Genomic DNA, 20477 nt, shown 5'->3' on the forward strand with positions numbered 1-20477 from the left:
AAATAGTGGATCTGAAATCATACCTCCAAACGCTCTCCTTGTCTCGTTCTACATTTCATTTTTCTATCTCCCTTTTCCCTCCAAAATAACCATGCTACCGATTACTCTTTGTCACAATGAGAGAAAGTAAATTATTTTTATTTACTGAAATGGTAGCATCTAAATTTAATTCAGATGCTTTTAATTTAAAAGTGTTTTATTTTGTTCTTTCATTTTATTCGTTTTTAACCGTTCTGGATTTTTTCACAACCGAAAACAAAAGTAATAAATAAAGAAAGATTTGTATCCCGTTTTGTCTCTATCTTTTTAATCGTTCAATTAAATACAGATGCGTTGGAGTCGGTAGGAGGCGTCAGTCCACCCCCCTCCCCATTCAGCAAACGTATACAAAAACGCGAAGTCCATAAATTTATGATTTTTAGGGGCCGATCACTCCCTCGCACATTCAGCTCAACCCCTCCATTATAAAAAACGCTTAGCGGTCCCTTTTATTTATCCATTTTTTTTTAAATATTTGAGTTTTGAAGCTCACCAGGGTAAGCGCCCCAATAGTATGTTTGCCGTAAAAAATATAAGGTCAACCTGTCTTTTTTTTTTCTTTAAATGGATCCTTTTCTGCTACGCTATTCGGCAGAAAAACAAAAGACAAAAAAAAAAAAAAAAAAAAAAAATGGCGAAAAATTAATAACATTTTTAGGGGGGGGGGGAAGGTGCAAGATTGAGAGGGGTTTGTCGGGACACGTCAAACAAACATGGTTTTTTTCAGGTGGATGCCTCAACGTAAATTATCATTCTATTTCATCAATTTCCGGCGAGGAAACTTTTAGTTCATTGTTAGTTTTAGTGTTTGAACTGATTATGCTTTGTCGAATTTTCAGTGCAAAAATTTTCACATGGGAGAGAAGGAGAGAATGAGATGAAGAGCTTCCAAAACCTAACATGACAAATTCATTCTATAAAATGGCGTGAATTACAAATTGAGGTGGGGGACTAGTATTCTATAATTCTTTTTAAGTAAATATTCATGCAATAGCAAAAGCGCACATTATGGTTTACATTATACCTTTTTGGTCTATTTCCTCTTTTTTCCCTTCCATCCTTTCTGTCGTTTTATTATTCTCCTATAGATGTATCTCGATTTGCATTTTCTATTCTTTTTTTAATCTCACTTGCATCTTCTTCCATCCCTATGTGTATCATCACCCAGGGGAAATTGTGTTTTTTTTTTGTGAAGAAAGCACTGTCATGCTCAAGAAGAAAATGTTCTTGCCATGTTCTAAGCGCCTGCATGTGTTGTCAATATAAATTGAGTAATCATTTACTTTTTTAATGTTGCTGTCCTAATATGAAAAGCAGTATTCCTAAGAACTTTTTGTATTGCTAAATATTATCCTGACGAAATACACTAATCTTCCTTTATCCAGGGTGTTGGCTATTTGTCCCCTGCTCTTTTTATAAGGAATTTGTTTGAGTGTCCGCCATGAATTTCTTTTGTTTGGGGACTGCCGAGACCAAGAACTGCATGGACGTTTTCATTTTCAAAATAGCGGAGGATAGACGGTGTTCTAAATTCCTTTATTTTCTGTTTGTTTCCTTTGAAATAGAAGACAAAAATAAGAGCAATATCGGATGAGAGAACGAGGGAAAGCGGGAGGGGGTGGGGGTTCAAAAAATTACCAGGGGCCCGTTTTATATAAAATTTGTTTACTAATTTTCAATAACACTTAAAAGCTACTGAAATCCTCCTATTTGACTGGCGGATGGTAAATGTGTTTAATTTTTGCGCATTTGTCAATATAAAATGTACATGTATAATGTATTTATAAAACGGTACCAATAAGGGATTTCTTCGTTTTCCCTTTCTCTGGTTTCTAACCTATAAACTGAATGTATTATCTACCGCTTTCATTCCCTTATATCTATCGTCTTTCTATGCCCCTCCCTTCTACACCTTTTTTCTCTGAGTTCTTCTCATTTAAATTATATCTGTACATATCGTCTTCCGTCTTCCCGATTTGGATTACGAGGTATATACCCGCCCCCATCCCCCCAATCCTTTCTCTCTGATTTTTCCTTCTCAGTACCTGTCATTTTACATTACATCTAACGTCTCCCTCCCCTCTCTCTCCCTCTCTCTTCATCGGAAACGCTTCCGAGAGAATGCCTCGTTTTTACCAACTTGTATCGGAGATGGGCCTCTCGTCCTATTGCATCGTGGTCATTATGTCGAAATTTTTTGGGGGTTTTCCCCCAGTTTCTCAAATAATGTCCCGAAAACCTTTTAAAATTACTATTGTTACTGTCATTTCATAATAAATTCTGTATCATCTTCCATTTTCTATATTGATAACGTGGGTAGATATCTTCGCAAAAGACAATACGATGATGATCATCATCGTATGAAAATGCACAACTAAACTATTTTTTGTGAACTTGGGGCTTAGGGTTATGGCAAGACAGAGACCTCAATCTTTCACTAAAAGTAATTTTCTTTTTTTATATTTTTTTCATAAATCAAATGTCTCATTTAATTCGATTTTCCACGCAGCTATTATAGTAATAAAATAATTTTGTTCCTGAGGTTTGCGCACCGGTATTCGATTTGTAATATCCTGAAATTATTTCAAAGAGTTAAATCGAATAAAAGTGACTAAAATTATGAGTCAAAAATCATACCTCCCAACTCTCTTCTTGTCACTTTCTACGTTTCTTTCTTTATCTTACTATTCCCTCAAAAAGAGCCATGCTAGCAATTACTGAAATTAAGAGAAAGTATTTTTTTCTTGAATAAATTATAGCCTACGCAATAAAAGGGTTTTTTTTATTTGTTCTTTCGTTTTGTTCTATTTTCAATTTGTCTCATTGGTTTCACAACCGAAAACAAAGTAATAAATAAAAAAAAAAAACATTCCTAATAGTTAGAATTCATTTTTGTCTCTATCTAATAGTACAGAGGCTGCGGAGTTGGTAGGAAGTTTCAGTCCTCACACCTTTCAGCAAACATGTACAAAAAAATCCGAAGTCTATATAAATTTGTGATTTTTTGGCAAGTCCACTCCCTCCCACATTCAGCTCAACCCCTCCATTATCAAAGCGCTCAGTGGCCCCTGTTTTTTATTTTAAATCAGATATTTTGGTTTATATGCTAACCAGGGTAAGCGCCCCAAATGTTTGCAGTAAAGGAAACAATTTTTTTCTATATGAAATCTTTTCTACCACGCAATTCGCCGGTAAAAAAAAGAAATTCGCGAAAAAGTAGGAAAATCAATAAAATTTGGGTCGGTATCAACCTTTTTTTTTTTGGGGGGGGGGTGTAGGTCACACATGAATAAAAGTTTGTAGGATTGAGCGGGTTCTGTCTGGTGACACGCCAGACAAACGCGTTTTCTTTATAGTGGGTGCCTTAACGTAATTTCTCATCATATATCATTCTATTTCCTCCATTTCAGGCGAGGAAACTTAGTTCATTGTTGGTTTTATAATTTGAAGTGATAATGTTTCCGTCAACTTTTCAATGCAAAAAAAAATCATCTGGGAGAAAAAAGGAGAATAAGATAAAGAGCTTTTAGAACCTAACCTATTATAAATTCATTCTGTATATTGACATGAATTAAATAATATATTTTTATTAGCCGTCTCTGTCTCTCATTCTCTCTCGTTCACCGTGACATATAAACATTTTTTTTCTATAATTTCCCTAAATGATTCTTCTTTCATCCTCATATGCATCATCACCCAGGGGAAGCGCTTTTATGCAAAATGGATCACTGACCGATGTCATAAGCACCTGTTTTGTTGGTAATTGAGACAATTTTGTTTTCTTTTTTTTAGATAAAGTATGTTGGTCGGAAAAGTATTCATAAAAACTTGTTGTATTGCTAAGTACGAAGGGCATTCAATAGGTAATCTTGCCGATAAACGCTAATCTTCCTTTTGTTCGGGGCGTTGACCATCTGTATCCTGCTCTTTTCGGAAGGAATTTGTTTGAGTTGCCGCCCAGACATTCTTTTGTTTCGGTAGTGCCGATATCATGAACTACATGGACGTTTCCCTTTTGAAAAGAGCATAAGATAAATGGTGTGCTAAACTGCTTTCTTTTCTCTTCTTTTTTTTAGAAAAGTAGAGAAAAATAATGAGGGATGATGGGGAGGGAAAAAGTTCAAAAGTGCACCGCGATCAGCTCAAAGTACTAAAAAGACATTACAAGCTTTTTGTTTTTCTGAAAATAAAATCGATCGATGAAACCAAGGAGATATCATTCTATCTAGAGTGATATCGTCTTGATGAAACAAATAAGACGAAAATCGTGAATAAACGCGTAGGTTATTACGTGACGATCTTCCAGAAATGATTTTAGCTTATCTTTCAAAACAACGATATGGATCAAATCACGTGATCAAAACAAATCACGTGATCAGAACAAATCACGTGATCAGGCCTAGTGTGCGCGCGCGTACGTGCACGTCACAAAATTTATCCTCGCCGTCTGACTCCAGCGAAAAATTCGGGTAAAGTTGAAATTATTTCCTATTTTAGGGATTTTTCTCTACGTAGCTGTGTATTTTTTTCATTCGATTGTCGAAATAGGTTTATAAAGGAAATAGTGGGAAAGGTTTTAGTACATAACAATTACGAAAAAGCTGAAAAACTTCATCGAATTAAACCAAACAAATCTCGGCTTCTGTAGAAGCCCGTCGTAGCTAAGTGAACGACTCGCTGGGCTTCTGTGGAAGCCCGTCGCACGCAAAGGGTTAATATAATGCACTACTATGGGGCAAAAATAAAAAATGACACACAAGTTGCCTAATATATGTTTGGACAAGATAATGGCAATAATAAATCCAATTACTTAAATCCATTTACTTAAACAATTAGTGACTTGGCAAGAAGGAAAGGATCCCTACAGACTCTCACCAAGCTACGTATAATGACAAAAAAGCACCTGACAAAATTATTCAACAACAAATCTTTCTCCTTAGCCTCTTGATATAATATGAAATGACACCAATTTCCTCATTTTGCCAAAGACTTGATTCACTTGGATCCAGCCCACACACGATTTCAAGAATGCTGTCTGCAACTTTAACAGTAAAGTGTAACACTACTTAAAGTCACGTGTCTAAAGGAATAACAAGGCATGTCAAAATTAAGAGCCATGCCTTGCCTGCAGTGGACCCACCAGTTGCATTTTATTTCTCATAATTTTTTCATCATGAAAAGATGCAAAATGCCTTTACCATGGAATTCCTGCTGAAAGAGGACACACAGACATTTTGCAAACACAATTTTCATGTCGGATTATAGAGGATAATATTTTTTTGTAACCTCCACGCATTTAAGGGGAGATATAAAGAGTCTGAAATATTATTGATGCAACATTGATGATATTCTAAATTTTCTTACAATTAAATGCTATAAACTCAAATTTGGAGGCAAAATGATTGTTATCGATGCAACAGAGAATAAAATAACAATACGCATAAAACTATTGAATGATACCATAGTACCATTACAATCAATTGTACTAGGAATTAATAATAATTAGCATGGGATCATTTAGGTCTACCATAAATAGCAGTATAATTAATAAAATGCAGAATAAATAAATGAAATATCAATTAGCATAAAACTATTTAAGGATACCATACCTGATACTTCACAAGATGGTCCTGTGTAGCCATCAGGGCAGATGCACACTCCGCTGTTACAGAATCCTCCATTGATACAGCTAGGGATACATTCAACAGCTATAAAGGAGGGACAAAAGACAGATTCAAATCAATTACATTTTATGTTATCTAAATGCAAATAGTGGTCATGCAACATTTATTTGTTCTTGGGTAGTTTCTGTACTTTTCTGCTTCTACAAAGAATATAATGCCATTTACAGGTTGACAGAATTACCCAGCTCTGTAAAGGTTACTCATTTAATCCATTCTTCAATTAGTTTATGACCATTCTACCTATTCTGTTATCAAATAAGATATCAAATTCATTATATAGATGTTATCCAAGAACTATTGTCTTTTATCAGCTTATCTAATTTGGACGAAGGGCAGAAAACTAATTATTACGATTGCTTAATTTAATTGTACGAATATGCAAGATTGCAACATCAGCGCGCAAAGGGTTAAGTATCATCTACCAAAATGATGGCTCATACATATATCTGGAGGAGAATTTCATCAAAAGATAGTCATTGGTTTTCCTTGACTATTGTAATAAGCTACTGAAATCCTTGCATCTGATTGGCTCAGAATAAATCAGTCAGTGAAAATCATAGACAAGATGCTTCATGCATCACTCCCCCAGTAGCCGATGGGAAGGTGGGGATCTAGCTGAATTAGACACAATAGTTCTAAGAAGCTGACTATTGCGCAAATACAATATGACCCATTAAATGGCAATGCATTCAACCTGACTAGATCCAACACTGGGTGAACTTACGTCTGATCTCGCAGAATTCACCGAGGTATCCAGCCAAGCAGTAACACGTTCCATTGATGCAGGTTCCTCCATGCTGACAAAGTTCTGGACAATCACGCTCTAAAAAAATAATAATAACAATAATTACAATTACAATGATAAAAATATTAATTACAATTACAATGATAAAAATAATGATGATAACACAAATAATAATAATAATGAAAATGAAAATCCATATATTATTGTTCGAAATGAAATCTGAAAATAGAAATACTCCGAAAATTATTTTTTTTGCCCAATTGATCGTGGGCCTGGCAGCAACTGTACAGCATCAGATCGATGTAGCACTATCCCTTCAATCGGTGAATGCCAAACTAGGAACAGCAACTTAACGTCTTTGGTCTGAGGCGGCCGGGGCTTGAACTCCCGACCTCACAACGATTCATCATCATAATAATAACAGCATATATAGTGTAATATATTATATAATATAATATATAGTGCTTAATACATTGTTTGTAGGTGCTGCATACTATTACCCGGGCATAAGCACAGCAACCCTGATCAGGTGCTTGAGCACTTCAGGAATTCCTTCCTACTAGGTGGTGCTGCACCAGCCCGAGTTTGCTCAATCTCGAGATTTAAGCCCAATCGGCCCTCTTCGCAATTAATCTCGAGATTCAAGAAACCTTGTCTCCACCATCGCAAGAAGAGCGATTCCTGCTCGAGCAAGGCATCGATGCATTATGGTCTGACGCCGTGAATAAATAATCCTGAGTGTGTCTGCACCTGCAAATTAGCGGGATATTTCGTAAAATAGCGCGCTATTTTGCAAATAATCCCAGGTTGACTTGGGATTACAATCTCGAGATTAATCCTACAAACTAGCGTGATAATTGCACCTCCATTACAAATAATCTTGAGATTGTTCAGTTCGGGATAATTTGCCGGATCAGAAATAGCGCACTAATTTGAAATCTTGGGCTGGTGCAGACGGCCCAACTGAGTATAAATGTATTACACATGGGCGGCAAATTTACATAAATGACTTGCCAGAGGATGTGAATGCTGTGGTGGGATTTGATCTTTCATTCAAGTAAAAAAGAAGAAGGGGGGAACAAAGTACACTTACTTCTAAACTGGCAGGCTAATCCCTCAAATCCTGGTTGACACAAGCAGATTCCATTCATACACCGGGCATTGTTCTGGCATGGTACACGACACTGACGTTCTGTAAAAAAAAATGATATATATAAATTTATATAAAATAAAGGCCAGAATTCACAAGAGGGTAAACCGGACGGGGATACCAAACTCATCAATTACAACATTTATGGTTTGTAATGGCAGTTTTAGGTGGGGGCGCAAGGAGCGCTCTCCCCTCTGTATTTTCAGAATTCAATTGAACATACATATTATATCGCTAAATATAAGAGAAAATTGTCATCTGCTACCCCTCTATATTTAAATTTGCTATAATCCTGGATCAAATACCAACACTCACACTGAAGGGTGGGGGTGTGTGCATCACATACAATTCAGCCGCACAGTATGGTGAAATGAAAAGCGTGCACTTCTTCCAACTGATACTTCCAGATATAGCTATCCTCGAGGATCACTACACGTGAACCAGACTCTGCAATTAGCCATCAGGGTTTAAATTCTTATGCCCGTATTCTGAAGTCGGGTTTAATTTAAACTCTTGTTTTAAGTTGTGGTTTAACAGTATGGACAGCCAATTGGGGCACGAATCCCTAACAGTAAACATTAAATTTATTATCTCATATGACATCTAAATTGTATATAATTGTCTGGGAATGATAACTGAAGTATTTTCCTTCGTTATGAAAGCAAAATGAAATAAAATGGTAAACATAAGAAATACACAATATAAACAGAATTTCTAAATTTTTGGCTCCCCATAATTTTAGCACAGAGTTAGACTGTGGGTATCACAGGCCTAATTCATTCCCCATAGACTCGTGTGTTAAATTGGCACTTTAAAAAATTCATAAAAAATAAGGATGAAATTCTGGGGTCGAATGTTTACTACCAGTGGATAGGATATATATATCTGGCAATCCATATCTGACCAGAAAAGGGTCCCTCGACCGGCTCATTTTAAAAATAAATTGGCGTGTTTGAAGACATCGTCGGGGGGAGCAGATTCATCACCTCAAACAGCAAAATAGCCCTAATCCTTCCGCCAGTCAAAATATAGTCCAAAATTTGTGATATTTCTTCCCAATTTGGGAAAAGGAAGTTCAGTAATTACCAAAAATAGAATCAGTGTTAGATGGACAATCATATGCATACACTTTGTCAATCAGCCATATCAAAATTAAAAAAATAGCAATGGGTTGGCTCGAATGAATATCTATGGCCTGCCACTAGTGATTAGGCCCATGTAGCCTGTATTGTATGGCACATGAAGGTTTCTTTTTAATTTACCTTCCTGGCTTTTCTTTAACATCTTTACACTCACTTTATCACAAAGAAATGCATGAAATATACAGATGTGTTATGTAATGACCAATTTTAATGTTACTCCTAATGTCTAGTGCCCTATGGATTTACACACATCCTACCTGCCTATATGTAGCTCAACAATGGATGCAATGTAGGGCCCAAATCCTATAATGCAAATTGTAGATATGAATAGTGTGCATATCTGGATTCAAGATCTGCCCACAATATAAATACCAGATTCACATGGGTTAAATTAGATAACAATAACAAGAAATGACAATCAACATACAAGCATACTATACATTCACATCTTCCTATGACACGGGCCCAAGGGGTGTAAGAGAGAGAGACAGGGAGAGAGGGGGGTTAGATGGCTTGTATTCTAAATGGATGGGGGCTAGTCTGGCTAGAAGTCAGTAAAAGTTGAACAAGATAGCAGTAGCACTCATTCTCAGCCCCCCCCCAAACATACTAACTATGCTTTTCTCTACCCCCCTCCCCCCCCCCTCCCTCTTGAATCCACCACTCTTCAGCCAAATTCTAAAGTTTTCTCCTCTCCTTCCCTTCCCCATGAACCAATTTCACAAGTGCAATTGATGCAAAGCCTATCTAATGTGTATTATATCTTGTGATGGGTGCCATACACGATTTACAGCAGCGCTCGTCGGTATACGAAAACACACGACAACATGCAACGCAGAGACAAACACACAGCCTAGCCTAGGTACACAAACACAGAAATACTAATCACAATTTGTTACCTGTTATACCCCCTATGTAGCCTTGTATATAGCCATGAAGTTCAGTTTTTGGACCTCTTGATGATTAAAACATGTATACTAGTGAAAGCAATCTGCTACTGAAGTGAAGAGTTTGGGCAGGTATTTCATCCACTAGGGAATTCCCCTTGTAATAGGCTATGGTCAAGGTTAGAGGTCTCACAGGCCTAATTCATTCCCCATAGACTCGTGTGTTAAATTGGCACTTTAAAAAATTCTTTAAAAATAAGGATGAAATTCGGGGGTCGAATGTTTACTACCAGTGGATAGGATATATATCTGGCAATCCATATCTGACCAGAAAAGGGTCCCTCGACCGGCTCATTTTAAAAATAAATTGGCGTGTTTGAAGACATCGTCGGGGGGAGCAGATTCATCACCTCAAACAGCAAAATAGCCCTAATCCTTCCGCCAGTCAAAATATAGTCCAAAATTTGTGATATTTCTTCCCAATTTGGGAAAAGGAAGTTCAGTAATTACCAAAAATAGAATCAGTGTTAGATGGACAATCATATGCATACACTTTGTCAATCAGCCATATCAAAATTTAAAAAATAGCAATGGGTTGGCTCGAATGAATATCTATGGCCTGCCACTAGTGATTAGGCCCGTGTAGCCTGTGGTCTAAGTTAAACCTCAGGCTGACTTCAGAATACGGGCCTTAGGGTTACAAATCCTCAACATGTGAACATCACTATTATGACTTGGAATCGATCCTACATCGAAATCACAACCAACAAATTAGACTCACTAATAAAATTGAGTTTGATGGACACTTTTCATTGAAACGCATCAATGAATCAGCAGACTTTGTTTTTAGATCTTGTCTAGCAGTGGTGCTCTCTTAGGACCCACTTAAATCATCACATACTAACACTAACGACTTAATGGTTAGCTGATGTTCCGGTAATGACGCTACATTTTTAAGACATTAAAAATCATGAACATGACAAGGTTGTTGCATGATGCATCTGAATAGTTTGGGACTGTTACAGGGCAACAAGATCTTTAAGACAGTGTGATTTATCAACAGATTTAACTCTGAATTGTATAATATGGAGAAGTAATAGGTCTAAGTATATTAATAATAATAATTATAACACGTGTAGGGTGCTTAATACAGACGTTTCTAAGCGCTCAGTTGTCTGCCTTTCAATTAAATTACCAGGGAAATAAAAAGTAGACTTAATGAATTCAAAACAAAATACTGAGATTGCATATTTGTTGCCTCTATGATTTACAAATCATCAGTATTTTTTCAAGCTACTACAGTATACAAAATACTTCACTTTATCCTACCTCATGCCATAATCACATAGTATAAACCGACTCAAGACCAACCAAATCTATTACGTTATTTCAAATAACATACCATTGTTCGGTTTGGAGTCATTTTCGCTGGTGTGATGTAGCATTAGTAGGGATAAATCAGTAACATTCCATTCTTATCAATCCATTTCCATATAGACAAAATTTAACAAGAGAACTGTGGCCAATACAGGCTCCAATGTTTAGGAAGAAAAAACCTTCACCATTTGCAGAACTTTAGGCTTGGACTTCAATATCTTTTTGCACTTTTCAACACATAGTGACATGTGTATAAACTTTGCTGTACTCAAAACGTCATATTATTCATGAATTAAAACACAAGAAAATAATCTTAAAGGTTATTGGGAACAGAAATATAGCCCAATGATTTACAATGACTGCTAGTTTTTTAGGCACACATACTTCACAACTTCACAAAATTATCAACGAAGACAGAAATATGGGAACACAGACTTGAAGAAAGCTACCTGTCTACAATAACTTAATGCATGACATGAAGAGGGCTTAATAAGAAGTTGATAGATGTAATAACTTGGAGTATACCATGAGTCATTCCTTCTTGTCAAAATACACACAGTCTTGAAATGCCATGGGATTTACTTATGTCAGATAGACAATTAACAAACATTTCCAAATGTTTTTTTCTTCACTTTTTTGTAGAGTAATATAATGTTGTGGTAAGTTGACATGTCTGCTGAAAAATGACTGCCATGTTTTGTTTTCATTTGTATAAGCTAACCAACTGACAACTGAATTTTTTGACACACAAAGACTTTGTGCAGAGACTATTTGGTTCAAATAGGCGATGGATTGATATTATAATGTAAAACAATTCATTCCTTCCCATATCATTCAATCATATCTTTTATAAACAGAAGTGCTGTAGCTAAAGTCATGAATAATGAAATTGAAGAACTAGAAATCATACGTTCCAAATCACTTCCACAATTAAAGCATTCTATTTTATATTTCAAATGGAAAATTTGTAATTTACTTAATATTACTTGGGGGATAGCTCAATCATGCTATTCACCTGTAAGCATCTTTTTATTAAACCCACTGTCAATTTTTAGCATGTTCATTGAACTGATGTTGATTTAATAGACAATAAACAAGATTGCACAAGCATCCTAAACAAAATCTTAATGGCAAAAGTGATCACAATTGTTATGTCGCCTAGTAAAGCATAATTTATTTTGTCAAACCACAAAATATAGACCTACTGATTTTTTGAGATTGGCACTTGAAACTGTCACTTAGAAAAAAAAATTTAAACTAAATCTAAAATCACGTCCAAGGTTTAGTTCTCAAAACCTTCCTTGGAGCTCCGTTCCCATGTCAAAACATCTTCTTTCAGTATTACTGTAATCTTCAACAGCTGGTTTGAGGGAATGCAAGACAACATTATGATCTATCATTGAGTGAATAAAGTAGGCCTATTCGTGGAGGGGGAGGGTTCAGACCATTTTCTTTAATAAATCATTGCATTGTATTTTTCACATTGTAATTTTCAACATACTTCCTTGAAACTTTTCTACATGCTATGTCTAAGACAACATTTAAATTTCTGGGAATTTATATTCCCTCACTGACTTTGCTCACTCACAAATTTGCAGAAAAGTGCATTGTATAAAAAACGAAGCCCCCTCAAACTTTTACTTCATCACTCTTCTGAAAAAAACATTATAAAGATGGTGTATTGATGTACCACATGTGTACAAGGGAGGAGGCTCACACTAAAAGAGCTCTGAGATTCACACTAAAATTTAGTGTAATATCAAACTGAAAATAAATCTGATGTCACTATTTTTTAAGACTACATTTTTATTCCGATCTTAATCATCCATTTTACCCCCAATCCTCATTTTCTCTGTTGTCTCTTAATAATATTTCCTTCCCCATTCTCTCTCCCAATTTCCCTTTCTCCTTCTTCTTCTTCTTCTTTTTTGTTTTCTTCTTCTTCTTCTATTCTTCTCCATCATCCTCTTCTTCATCCTCCTCCTCCTCTCCTTCTTCTTCTTCTTCATCATCTTCTTCCTCCTCCTCTTCTTCTTTGTCATCTTCTTAATCCTCCTCCTCTTCTTCTTCTTCTTCCTCTTCTTCTTCATCATCTTCTTCTTCCTTCTTCTCTTCTTCTTCTTCATCATCTTCTTCTTCCTCCTCCTCCTCTTCTTCTTCCTCCTCTTCTTCTCCTCTTCTTTGTCATCATCTTTTTTTTTGTCATCATCTTCTTCTTCTTCCTCCTGCTCTTCTTCTTCTTCTTCATCATCATCTTCTTCTTCCTCCTCCTCTTCTTCTTCCTCTTCTTCTACTTCTTTTTTTTTCTTCTTCTTCATCATCATCTTCTTCTTCCTCCTCCTCCTCTTCTTCTTCTTCTTCTTCTTCATCTTCTATCTTCTTCCTCTTCTTCTTCTTTTTCTTCTTTGTCATCATCTTCTTCTCCTTCCTCCTCTTCTTCTTCTTCCTTTTCTTTTTCTTCTTATTCTTCTCCTTCTTCTTCCTCTTCTTCTTCATCATCATCTTCTTCTTCCTCTTCTTCTTTTTCTTCTTTGTCATCATCTTCTTCTTTTTCCTCCTCCTCTTTTTTTTTCTTCACCTTCTTCTTTCTCCTTCTTCTTTGTCTTCCTCTTCTTCTTATTCTTCGTCTTTTTCTTCTCCCTCCTCTTCTTCTCTGCTTTCTCCTTCTTATCATTCTCCTCTTTCTCATTTTATCTTCATTCTTCTTCTTTTCTTCTATCTTCTTCTTCGTCTATCTTCTGCCTTTTCCCCTAATCTTCCAGATTCCTTCACACTTGCACCTGCTCTCTCCCTCTCCTTCATAATACTCCCCTACTCCTCATCATAACTCAGACTTTTACATATCTTCTGACATGGTCCACCCACATTGGCTCGATGTTGTCCAAAACACAGGAAATTGATCCCAACTCCACATCTGGGAAGGTTCCAAAGAATGTTATTTATTCAAATTTTCAGACCATACTGGCAAGTTGGGGAAAAGTTTTGCAAATGTGTCCTTCTTTCTTCTTCTAATTCACTTCCATTTATGCTCTCCCCCTTCATCCTCCTCCTTCTTGTTCTTCTTTTTCTTTTTCTTTCTTCTTCTTCTTTGTCTCCCTCTTCTTTTTCTTCTCCCTCTTCTTTTTCTTCTCCTTCCTCTTCTTCTCCACTTTCTCCTTCCTATCCTTCTCCTCTTTCTCATTTTTTCTTCTTTATTCCTTCTTTCTTTTTCTTTTGCTTCTTCTCCTCCTACTCCCTTCTCCTTCATATCCCATTTCATATAGTCTTGACAAATATTTATGACTAAATAAGTATCACATTAGAGCTTACACATTAAGTCTCACAAAGTCAGGCACTAACAACTTGACGTAAAAACACACACTAGTTCAAACAGTCAATATCTGAGGTACATGTATGACCTAACAGATAGGATGGCATGACCTAACAGATAGGATGGCATGCCCCTGATATTTCCCTGCTTAGACTCATTCACACAAAATAACATTTCTGCAAAGCATTGTACTTTTTATTGTTTGCTGTACATATCAAATAATGGTACCTTGTACTTCAAAAGCACACAAACCAAACATAAATTCCCAGCATCCTATTCTATCCAACACTCATACCTCACATGGAAACTGGCCAATCATCATTCAGCAAGGAAAACCTTTAGACTCACAAGCCAATCACTGGGGTGCATGGGGGAAAACTTACAGCTGTTTCAACCAATCAGAATAACCCTTAGTCTGTAGACACACACATCCACACACACATCCATGTGATATGTACAGTATTATAGTCCATACATATTCCCACACATACACAGAATTTCTCGATCTACATATGAGTGAGAAAATCTTAGTGGCACACACACTCGGAATCATTTGTATTAGTGTATAACATAGTGTTTCTTTTACAAAAATATGTTCTTTCTTCATATGCCTCCTATCAATAAAGTATTTATTATTTTGAATTCTATGTGCTGCTGGTCAATTTTTATTTGTATTACATACTAATAAACAAATAATGTTATTTCATTTTTGTTCTATTTGAACTGTAATGTCATTGTCCTCATAACTGGTACTTTTGTTTTATCCTGAGTTTAACCTATTATGCACATCAGTGCTCTTGTTAATTTTTTTATCCCACTTCCATTCACCCTTGTCCTCATCCCTATCCCTTTCACTCTTGCTCTCTCCTTCTCACTTGCATATTTATATATCTACCTATTTATCTCTTGTTTTATTTATCTACCTGTCTAACAATATTCCGATCAAAACATTTACCTATTTACATATCATTTTCTTAACATTACAATGTAGAGTAGATTGTTCCTAGAGTGTATACTGAAACTTGTCCCAGAAATGAAAGAAAGCAATAATTATGCTGTTTTTTCCTGTCCATTGTTCTCAATAATCAACCAATCCATCCCCCCTCTATGTCTCTCTCTCTCTCTCTTTCCTAGCCATTTCCTTGCTCTCCTTACTGACCCCAGCCCATTTCCCCTACCACCCACTCCCCCTTGACTCACCCAGTCTCAGTTGACAGAACACACCACCGATACCGGCAGGGCATATGCACAGTCCCCTGTCGCAGGTCCCTCCGTTCAGGCAGCCAGGCTGGCACGTATCTGGGAAGGGAGGAAAACAATTCATATCCTGAATTAGCAACCATTCAAAGTGACTCCACTTGAACTCTGCTCTGGTGAGAGCAACTCCTCCTACTTTCCATTTTGTGCAAATGGGAGGAGGGATTCTGGAGTACAAGGTGGAAGGATGTGTCATTATGTCTTGCGTCTTTCTGTACAAAACATTTGGAAATAGGCATACTAGTTTTTCTTGATATTTTTCTTGAACTCTGCTCTGGAGGGATCAACTCCTCCTACTTTCCATTTTGTGCAAACGTGAGGAGAGATACCGGCGGCGCAAAAGGTAGAAAGATGTGACATCATCTCTCACGTCTGTCTTAAACATTTAGAGGACAAACAAGTCTACAGAAGGCATACTGGTTTATCTTAATATTTTTTTCCTGAACTCTGCTCTGGTGGGATCAACTCCTACTTTCCATTTTGTGCAAACGTGAGGAGAGATACCGGTGCGAGAGGTAGAAAGATGTGTCATCGTCTCTCATGTTTGTCTTAAACATTTGTTTGTCTTAAACATTTGGTGGAGGACAAACAAGTCTTACAGAAGGCATACTAGTTTTTCTTAATATTCTTCTTAAAATCTGCTCTGATGGGAACAACTCCTACTCTCCATTTTTTGCAAACGTGAGGAGGGATGCCAGTGCAAGAGGTAGAAAGATGTGTCATCATCTCTCTCGTCTGTCTTAAAAATTTGGAGGATAAACAAATCTACAGAATGTATACTAGTTTTTCTTGATATATCCTGAACTGTGCTCTGGTAGAAGCAACTCCTCTGCTTTTAATTTTGTGCAACCATGAAGAGGGATACCTGTTCAAGAGGTAGAAAAATTTGCTCTTATGGCTTGCATTGTTCCGTACAAACCATTTGGAAATAGTCTTAAATGTCCACAGAACGCATACCAGTTTTTCTTGACATCTTTCTTGAATTCTGCTCCTCCATCAAAAACTTCTTCTGCTTTCCATTTTTGCAATCGTGAGGGATAATAAAACAATACCTGGTTAAGATACACATCTGTTAACACTCCAAACTTTCTGTTTAGTGTTTTATCAAGAAGAGCGGAAGTATTCAAAATGTTGTTCCTCTCAACTGCATCACGATACAACCACATAACTTATTGTACAATAAAGTGATTTTCATTTCATAAGCAATCTGCTTCGGAATCAGATAACCCCGTTTTCGACCCAACCTCAGATGGCATGTTAAATACATTGGAAAAAGTATTTGGACTCTTTCCACTGGTCAGCAAATGTTTTTAGTGAAATTTGAAGGAATCTCTGTGCTTGGAAAATTACTTGTTGCCATGACACTACTTGATCTGACGTGGACTACCAACTTATTGTCTGTGCTTCATTGATATAGTAGAGCGGATTAGCCGAACAATTGTGCAAATTTTGACTAAAGCATGAAACTTTCACAAGTATAAGTATATGACGTAAGATTTATTTTAAAGATGGGAGGTAAATTTTAAAATGCCATTTTCGGCCGTTGCCATGGCAACGGATTAATTTCTCAAAAATGACATACATTCCCATGTAAATGGTAAATAAACATGATATAGATGACCAAAATGATAATTTTCAAGTTCCCAATTGAATATATATAAAATTTAGAAACATTCAAAATTAACAAGATAGTTCCAATTGGTCCGTTGCCATGGCAACGACTTGTTTTTCCCCAGAAAAATAAAAATATTGATTAAAAAAACGTTGTAGAATAGGATTTATCTTTAATTTCCCCTAATTTTATAGTGTTGAACAATAATATTTTGGTAGCTCAATGTATAAACTACATCTCAAGCCATTGCCATGGCAACCAAATAACATCAATTTACAAAAATAACATGGTTAACAAGACAATGGAGACAGTTGGAAAATACAACTGGAAATGACTTAATCTGTATGCTTAAATTTTGACCCCCTCATTTGAACAAAAAATACAGAAAGTGTTCTGCAGGAGTTCTTTATAAAGATAAAACATTATGTTGCCTTGGTAATGCTTGAATTAAATAAAAGAACGAATGTTGCAAAGATCCCGTTGCCATGGCAACAGCATATTTCCCTCTAGAAGGTAAAAATATTGATAAAAATGTAGAATACATGTATGATCATCATTCCATTTTCAATATTTTTAAGGAACTAATAAAAATATGTTTGTGACTGCATTTATAAATATAACATCTTAAGCGATTGCCATGGCAACCAGATAACATCTAATTAAAAAAAAATCAATGACAGGGATGACAGGGTTATGGATAGGTGAAAAATCCAATGAAAATTAACTTATGTAAATGCATAAGTTTTGACCTACTCAATTAATTTAGGGGAAACAGTATACAGTGATTGTTCTGCATGAACTAATTAGAATGATAAACATTGATGTTACCTTAGTATCACTTGAATTCAACGATAAATATCAATGTTGCATATGACATGTTGCCATAGCAACGGCTCATTTACGCAAAAAAAGTTCTAGTTTTGATTAGAAAAAGGACTTTGGACTCTGATTTTTCTTTCATTTCCCCTAATTTTATGGTAAGAATTGATATGTTTGCTGTTAACATACAAACAATATCTGAAGCCATTGTCATGGCAACCAAATTACATCTAATTTGAAAAAAAAATAACATGGTTGACAACACAATGGACAGGTGGAAAATACAATTAGAATTGACTTAATCTGTATGCTTAACTTTTGACCCCCTCATTTGAACAAAAAGTACTTAAAATGTTCTGCAGGAGTTCTTTATAAAGATAAGAACTTATGTTGCCTTGGTAACGCTTGGATTTAATTCTTTTAAAAATGTTACAAAGGGCCCGTTGCCATGGCAACAGCTTATTTCCCTCTAGAAAGGTAAAAATATTGATAAGAATGTAGAATACAGACATGTATGATCATCTTTCCATTTTCAATAATTTTAAGGTACTAATCGAGATATATTTGTGACTAAATTTATAAATATAACATCTTAAGCCATTGCCATGGCAAACAGATAACATCTAATTAAAAAAAAAAAAACATGGATGACAAGGATATGGACAGGTGAAAAATACAATGAAAATTCACTTGATGTGCATCACTGTATGTATCAGGATTGACCTCAATTAATCTAGGGGAAACAATACAATGAGTGTTCTGCATGAACTAATTAGAATGATAAACATTGATGTTGCCTTGGTAATACTTGAATTCGATAAACATCAACGTTGCAAATGACCTGTTGCCATAGCAACTACTCATTTCCCCAAGAAAAGTACCAGTTTTGATCAGAAAATCTGTAGAATCTGATTTTTTCCTTTCATTTCCCCTATTTTTAGGGTAAGAATGGATATGTTTCCTGTTAACATTCAAATTACATCTTAAGCCATTGTCATGGCAACCAAATGACATCTAATTTGAAAAAAAATAACATGGTCGACATGATAATGGACGGGTGGAAAATGCAATCTATTAACTCAAGGTTTGACCCAGTCAATTAATTTTGAACAAAGATTACAGTGGTTCGCATTAGTTCATTAGAATGATAAAATTTGAGGTTGCCTTGGTAATGCTTGAATTTAATGATAAATATCACTGTTACATATAGCCCGTTGCCATGGCAATGACTCTTTTTTTCCCGAATAAAGTACCAAATTTGATCGAAAAACAGTTTAGAATCTACATTTTGTCATAAATTTCCCCTTATTTTAGAGTGCAAAGCATTATGTTTGCTGTTGATATACAAATAACTTATGCCATTGCCATGACATAGTCACAATCATATTTCGATTAGTACCTTAAAAATATTGAAAATGGAATGATGATCATACATGTATTCTATATTTTTATCAATATTTTTACCTTTCTAGAGGGAAATAAGCTGTTGCCATGGCAACGGGATCTTTGCAACATTCGTTTTTTTAAATTTAATTCAAGCATTACCAAGGCAACATAATGTTTTATCTTTATAAAGAACTCCTGCAGAGCACTTTCTGTATTTTTTGTTCAAATGAGGGGGTCAAAACTTAAGCATACAGATTAAGTCATTTCCAGTTGTATTTTCCACCTGTCCATTGTCTTGTTAACCATGTTATTTTTGTAAATTGATGTTATTTGGTTGCCATGGCAATGACTTGAGATGTAGTTTATACATTGAGCAACCAAAATATCATTGTTCAACACTGTAAAATTAGGGGAAATTAAAGATAAATCCTATTCTACAACGTTTTTTTAATCAATTTTTTTATTTTTCTGGGGAAAAACAAGTCGTTGCCATGGCAACGGACCAATTGGAACTATCTTGTTAATTTTGAATGTTTCTAAATTTTATATATATTCAATTGGGAACTTGAAAATTATCATTTTGGTCATCTATATCATGTCTATTTACCATTTACATGGGAATGTATGTCATTTTTTATAAATTAATCCGTTGCCATGGCAACGGCCGAAAATGGCATTTTAAAATTTACCTCCCACCTTTAAAATAAATCTTACGGCATATACTAATACTTGTGAAAGTTTCATGCTTTAGTCAAAATTTGCACAATTGTTGTGATTTTTGGAGCTAATCCGCTCTACTAATACATCTATCTTGAACGATTTGTATAAGAACAGTTTCACCAAGAGGACCAAAGTATTATTGAATTGCATGGTATACATAAAGGTGAGTGGTACTAAATTCCAATTATAATACGATTGGTAGTAGATTAAGAGCATATTAATTTGGTGTACTATGAATTATGCACAAACGTATACACAATCAACCAACATATCAATAAACATTTGAACTAGAATTATAGTGAGTTACAAAGACTTTGAGTAATACCCAGATTTATCTATCTCAATTATC

The 20477-nt window shown here is 35.6% G+C and overlaps 1 protein-coding gene across 1 annotated transcript in view; it reads right to left on the minus strand.

Annotated features, from left to right (window-relative positions):
* Positions 1-18645, minus strand: part of LOC129266179 (kielin/chordin-like protein) — a 57851-nt gene extending 39206 nt beyond the window's left edge. Inside the window, exons 1-4 of the mRNA XM_064103816.1 lie at positions 15535-18645; positions 7562-7660; positions 6448-6546; positions 5649-5747 (exon numbers count right to left, since the gene is read on the minus strand). Of these exons, the coding sequence (XP_063959886.1) occupies positions 5649-5747; positions 6448-6546; positions 7562-7660; positions 15535-15787 (550 nt within the window). The 5' untranslated portion in view covers positions 15788-18645. The remainder of the gene's footprint in view (positions 1-5648; positions 5748-6447; positions 6547-7561; positions 7661-15534) is intronic.
* Positions 18646-20477: the final 1832 nt, after the last annotated feature.

Source organism: Lytechinus pictus, chromosome 8 (assembly GCF_037042905.1).
Source record: "Lytechinus pictus isolate F3 Inbred chromosome 8, Lp3.0, whole genome shotgun sequence".
Taxonomy (NCBI): domain Eukaryota; kingdom Metazoa; phylum Echinodermata; class Echinoidea; order Temnopleuroida; family Toxopneustidae; genus Lytechinus; species Lytechinus pictus.